General features: G+C 52.0%; 2 protein-coding genes across 2 annotated transcripts, besides 4 other annotated features; both read left to right on the forward strand.

The window, feature by feature from the left end:
* Positions 1–1858, forward strand: TraAM80_09092 (uncharacterized protein; the record flags this gene model as incomplete). The annotated part of the gene is made up of 1 exon (XM_029385796.1): positions 1–1858. A coding segment is annotated over one exon (1858 nt), but the record flags the coding sequence as incomplete, so codon positions are not given.
* A 98-nt stretch (positions 1859–1956) lies between these two features.
* Positions 1957–1992: a microsatellite.
* A 1147-nt stretch (positions 1993–3139) lies between these two features.
* Positions 3140–3166: a sequence feature (GA-rich).
* A 574-nt stretch (positions 3167–3740) lies between these two features.
* Positions 3741–5336, forward strand: TraAM80_09093 (uncharacterized protein; the record flags this gene model as incomplete). The annotated part of the gene is made up of 1 exon (XM_029385797.1): positions 3741–5336. One exon carries the CDS (start codon positions 3741–3743, stop codon positions 5334–5336), a length of 1596 nt encoding a protein of 531 aa, XP_029234370.1.
* A 673-nt stretch (positions 5337–6009) lies between these two features.
* Positions 6010–6053: a microsatellite.
* Positions 6054–6087: a microsatellite.

Consider the following 6087-nt stretch of genomic DNA (forward strand, 5'->3'; position numbering starts at 1 on the left):
CGAGCAGCTTCGTGCTGGAGACGTGGAGAAGGTTCGTTCGTTGGAGGAGCTGAACAACCTTGAGCGTGCGATGAAATGTCGTCTCATGGACAAGGAGGAAGAGCTTGAGGAGTTGCGGAAAGCACATGAGGATGTTAAGGTTCGTGCCCTGAATGATGTGAATGAGCTGAATGACCGGGCGGAGCACATGAACCGGCATCTGGAGGAGCTGCGTGAAGAGAACGAGCAGTTGCGTGCCAGTAATGAGCAGCTGCGTGCTGGGGACGTGGAGAAGGTTCGTTCGTTGGAGGAGCTGAATGACCGGGCGGAGGAGATGAACCGGCAGCTGGAGGAGCTGCGTGCTGAAAATGAGCAGCTGCGTGCTCAGCTGGTTATTGATCGTTCCGTAGGTTTGGGTGAAATTGTTTTGACGAAGCACCGTTGCTTGTTGAGTGGTCTTGGCTTAGGTGAGTTGTTTGTGGTTAATGCGGAGGGTTTACGGAGTGCTGTTTTGCAGGATGTGGCGCGGGCCACTTGTGTTTCACTCAAGGATGTTAATGTTGTGGAGTTTGGTGCGAATGCTTCTTTTTGTGAGGTGGAAGTCGCTCATGAAGCTCTTGTTTCGGGCGAGGAGATTGCTCGGCGGTTGAGAGAATGTCCTTTTTTAGCGGTGAGGCGTCTTCTTGACTTAGCTGTGGTGCCAGAGGATGCACGAGACAGAGGGGGTGCTACAGCGGAGGTGTTGAGGGTACTTGATGATTTTGGAGTTGACTCACTGTTGAGTCTTGTAGTTGAAGAATCCATGTCCCGTTTGGTGCTTGAGCTGACGACGATGTCGTTTCGGTTTGAGAGGGCTTTGGAGGGCATTCGGTTTGTTTGTGCTTCCCATCAGCGGCGTGAGCTTGATTTGCTGGAGGAGCTGGATGAGCGGGCTACAGAGTACACAGATATGCTGGAGAAGACGGAGGAGATGATGCAGCTGTTGGAGGATGCGCGACAGGCAGAGTGCAGTGCTCGGAATGCTCTATTCAAGCGTGAAGAGGCGCTGTTGGAGTTGGAACGACGCCGGGATATTGAAGTGCGTGACCTCGAAAATATGACGCACGCCCACCGCAATCTGCTCCAGACGATGCGGCAGTCGCAGGGACTGCTGGCCACCAATAACATGGCAGGCTTGTTAAGCGAGGCCGACTGTGTGCCGGACCTTCAACGACAGGCCGCACTCCTAGAGCAGGAGAACGGCGCACTGCGACAGGAGATGGCGCGGCGTGCGGTGGCGCATCGAGAAGCGATGGAGGTTCTGAACAACAAGGTTGTCACCCTCATGGAGGAGCTCGAGGTGAAGGGAGTGGAGTATACTGAAACACTTGCAAAGCTTGAGGAGTTTGTTGGCTTGCTGGAGGCATCACGTGCCGCTGAGAAGGCGGCGTTGATGGCGTTGGAGAGGCGGGAACAGGAACTGTTTGAGTTGCAGGCTGCACATGATGAGGAAATGAGGGAACTGGAAGGCGCCATGAAGCAGCTCAATGTACTTTCCCCGCCGCAGCAGGAGAGCCGTGAAGAAGCCCGTGCGGCGGAAGCGCCACCAGACACCGCCCGGGAGAGCGGTAACGCAAATGTTGTACGTTCGATGCGACAGCAGCTGGAGCGGCTGAAGCGTGAGAAGGAGGCCCTTGCCATGGAGCTTGAAGTGAAGGGACGACAGCACGACGACGCGATGGATGTGCTCAACCGAAATATTGGCGAGTTAATGGGCGAGCTTGACTCCCGCATACGTGGGTGTCAGGTGTCGGCGACGAGCGCGAAGGAACTACTGCGCGATATTGCCCTGCTGCGCTCCGCCGAGGAGGAAGATGAGGAGTACAATGAGGGTGATTAAGCCAGATTTGCCCCAGCCACTTGTAGGCGCCGCATTACCGCAACGCTGGTGTAGGACTGGCGAAACCAGAATTTTGTTTGAGTGTGAAGGTTAGACCAATGTATGTAATGTATGCAGGTATGTAAGTATGTATGCAGAGATGAAGCATTAGCCTTTGCCCGACCCTCCCCCCCCCCCCTACACACACATGCAGAGAGGCTCCTGGATCACTGCAAAGGGAGATAATATGCAGGAGGCATGACGATGGAAAACAGGAGTTGAAAGGCGGAAATAATTGTGACAGATTGGTTTGATCTCAAGGCGTGTTTAAGTGTGGACTATTTCCTTCGATGTATGCATTTTGTAACGTAAACGTAGGGATGGTCGGGTGCTTAGGCTTGTATGCATTCCCGTGGTTCCAAGTTATGCGCACATACATTTCTCAGTGGGGCATCACTCACTCACTGTACGCCGCGTGATTTACACCGTGCACCTCCCCCTCTCCCACAGTTTATTATGCTCATTTTTTTTTTGTTTATGAAGTGTTTATTCGTGGACCACATCCATTACGATAATGTTGTGAACAGTAATATTTCTTTTGGGCTGATAGCCGGTGAGGCTTGTATTCGTGCGAGGGAAATGAATGAAAAAAAATTCCTAGAGCAGTTTGATTCAAAGGGAATAGCAGTTTTCGTGTTATTGTTTTGATTTGCTATTGTGTTAATTGTTTTCTCGGTGACTCTGGTTATGTGCGCTTTGGTGTGAGTGGCGTTGCGGTTGACTGCCATGTGGGCGCTGCATCTCTCTTCTTTCCACAGTGAAGCGCTGACCAGGTCTCTCGCTACTTTGACCGCCATATCCGCGTCTCATTTGCATTTCTTTTCTACACATTATTACTATCTTCCTGTAGTGGCTTCCGTTGCACTCACTCTCTCCTTCCTTTGTAGCTGTGCACATGCGTCGCTGGGGGTTCAAGCTGCTTTCATTTGACGGGCAGATTTGAGTACTGCAGTCCACTTGGTGTATTTGCGTCTTGTCGTTGCGCGTGGTCGCCCGGAAGCACATTTGTTGCTGAAGAGTAGTAGCTTCAGTGTCCCTCATATATGTGCCGTCCCGCCGCGTTGTTTTCGATGGCTGCGATAGCTGCCAGTTGAGCAGCAGGCGATGATTATGACAGTCGTTTTTAGGAAAAAAAAAGAGAATAAAACAAGAGAGGGCAGGGTGCATTCTTTCACTGTGTGCATTTAGAACTGCTGACATGCGTCTGTGGACTATTTATTTTGCGTTTTCCTTTGCGTGGGTGAGATAGCTAGAAAGAGAGAGAGAGAGTTTGTGGGTGTGGGTGGGTGCGTACGGAAGACGGAGATAAGGGTGGCTAAAGGATCGCTATTTCCAGTGTAATGTTTACCTTTATGCTTTGCATTTTACGGTATTGTTTGTATGTGGATACGGGTGCTGTGTGCTCTAAATTTTGCTTCTTTGCAACCTGCAGGCTGCCCTAGTCACATTTCCTCCTATTTGGCAGCTGCCCGTTGCCCCCTTCCCATGCCGTCTATTGTGGTACCTCTGCCACGCATCATGCACAGAGACACAAATGCAATGGCACAGAGGGCAAAAGAAGGGGAGGCGGCAGCGGCAGCGGCCAGAAAGCAGAAGAGAGACGGAGGGCCAGATGAGTCTGTTAACTCAAGGAGTAGACATGTAGGTGTGCGCTTGTCTCTGCGTGCATCCATGCGCTTACTTTGTTGCTGCATGTGCTCGGAAAGCAGGTGCGTAACTAAACTGGAAGCGGAAGAAGACGTCTCTGCTGTAGATATCTTTTATTTTTTTATTTTTTTGCACTTTTTGCACCTGTTTTTTACGTGCAAGAAACTCCCTACTGGGGGCGTGGTAGGAGTAGCACATGAGGAGTTTTTTAGACCGTGTTGGGCTGTGGGGCGGGCACAGTAGAGTTAGGGCCCATGGCAAGAGGCACATCTGCGGCGCTGGTGAGTTGGACGATGAGAGGTCCATAGGGACGTCCAATGCCGCTTCTGAATCCGTCACAGCAGTGACAAAGAAGGCAATGACTGCGACAGCTGTAGAGGGTAATTATGACGCGGTGAATGGTAGTGACACCGCGGCGGTGATGCCATCCTTGGGCACCGAAAAGGACGAGCATTTACTGGCTGTGGCTCGGGCATCCGAATTCTCTGCGTTGAAAGCATTGGAACTTTGCCAACTGGAAGTCCTGCAGCTGCAGCGAATGTGGGATTTGGACCGCGAAACGCAGCGTTGGACTATCGTTTTGTTGCAGGAAGAAGTATGTGAACTGCGACAGCAGTTGGAGCACAAGCGCCGCCGTAGTTCAATGCAGCGTACCCGCGAGACTGTTACTGCAACGAAGGCCCTCTCCGTGTTGTCCGTGAATGGAGGTGGTCTATCGCTACGGTGTGCGTTCGGCATGGACGCTGTCGAGGCGAACACCACCTCAGAAGCCCCTATGACGAGTGGCACGGAGGGTTCCTGCACCCGCAGCGAGGCATCAGCGGAGTGTGCCTCTGCCTTCCAGTACTCACACGTCGTGCATGACTCAACCCGCGTAGAAGAACTTGAAGAGAGGATAGAACGCTACGGACGTCTTCTACATGATGCCAACAGGGAGTGTGGCGAGCTACGAGCAGAACTATCACGAGTGGTACGACAGTTATATGATGATCGCCGCTACTTTACGCGTCACATCTCTTCCTTGTTGCGTGAGAAGGAGGAGATGGCTCGCGAACACGCCAGGACGCTTTCCCACCTGGATGAAACCACAGGCTTGTTAATGGCCGCGCGTGCAGCTGAGCGGGCGGCATTGCAGCGCTTTTTTAGTGAAGGCGGTCAGAGTGAATTGCCTCGAGTGTGTGAGGCACCGATAGAAGGCGCGGGATCGGGGGCAGTGCATTGCTTGCACTGTGGTGGCTCTTCTATCACTTGCAGTGAATTAAAGCGCCGCTCGGTGGATGCTTCGGTGGAGCGGCAACGCTGCAACTCTCTTGCTCTGCGTCAGACAACACTTGAAGACGAGTTGTGTGTTCTAGAATGTGAAGTGGAGCGCGATAGCCGGAACGTGGAGGGAATGTGCCGCATCGTTGGACGCCTCATCGACGAAGTAGAAGGATATGCTCGTGATTGTCGGGTCGCCAACCAGGAAGCTGCTGGATGCCTGCGCGAGATGTCGTTGCTGTGGTTCACTGATGAGGAGGATGCGAGGGGCGATAACACTGACACCGATGATGATGTTGATGGGCACAAGAGTGACGACATCATTTCGCTCTTGCGGCTACAAGAGCGTGAGAAGCGGGACGACGCGAAGAGTCCGGAGTGTGCACTACCTTCGGCGTTCCACGCATCCTCACTGCTGCCGGTGGAGCTGACCGGTTGGGGCGACACCTCTACCACCGCAGCTGCCAGTGCTGCCAATGCTGTCAATGCTGTCAATGCTGCAGCATGCGGTGCCGTTGTGGCACCCAGTTGACGAGAAGGTCATTATCAGGATGGCCCACGTTGGGGCGCAAATGCTAGCGAGGGTGACGCCATCATATGTTGTGTTAGTAGGAGTTTTGCGTGGGTTCTGCATTGCCGCTCATTGCAACGCGCGATGGCACTGCTTTGTTTTGCTTTCCCTTGTACTTTCGGCCACCATGACTCACTGCAATGAAGGCGGAGGCTGCGGTACATATCTCGGCCAAAAGAGCCAACCAAACGGGAATCAAAGCCCCCCCCCCACCCCAACCCAAAAAAAAAAAAATGAATTTTGGCACAATGAAGGGAAGTCAAATAATAAAACAAAAGAAAGGGATAAATAGGGGCGGGAGGGACGTTGAGAATGTCTTTGTCTGCCCGGCATGCATGTGGATTCATTGCTTTCTTGCCGTTCCTCTTCCCGCCTTCTTTCATCAGTGCGCGCGGCCAGATATAAATAACTTCTCTGCGTTCTGAATCCGTTTTTATTTTGTTTTTATTTTCTATCCCTTTACCTACACTGTGCAAAATGCGGAAAGGGAAAAAAGGAAGCACGCAACGTGCAACCTTGGTATTGTTTTTTGCTGCCAACAGCACCAACGAACAGGTTCAAGGGCAGACGCGGCTCATTGCAAGCCGTGGTGAATGGTACTGATTTTGATGGTGACAATATGGTTTGGGGTGCGTCACTCTTACTCCTCCTCTCTGTATACTCCTCTCTCTCTCTCTCTATATATATATATATATATATATATATATATATA

This window comes from Trypanosoma rangeli, assembly GCF_003719475.1.
Source record: "Trypanosoma rangeli strain AM80 chromosome Unknown Tra_15.4_contig_00512, whole genome shotgun sequence".
In the NCBI taxonomy this organism is placed as follows: domain Eukaryota; phylum Euglenozoa; class Kinetoplastea; order Trypanosomatida; family Trypanosomatidae; genus Trypanosoma; species Trypanosoma rangeli.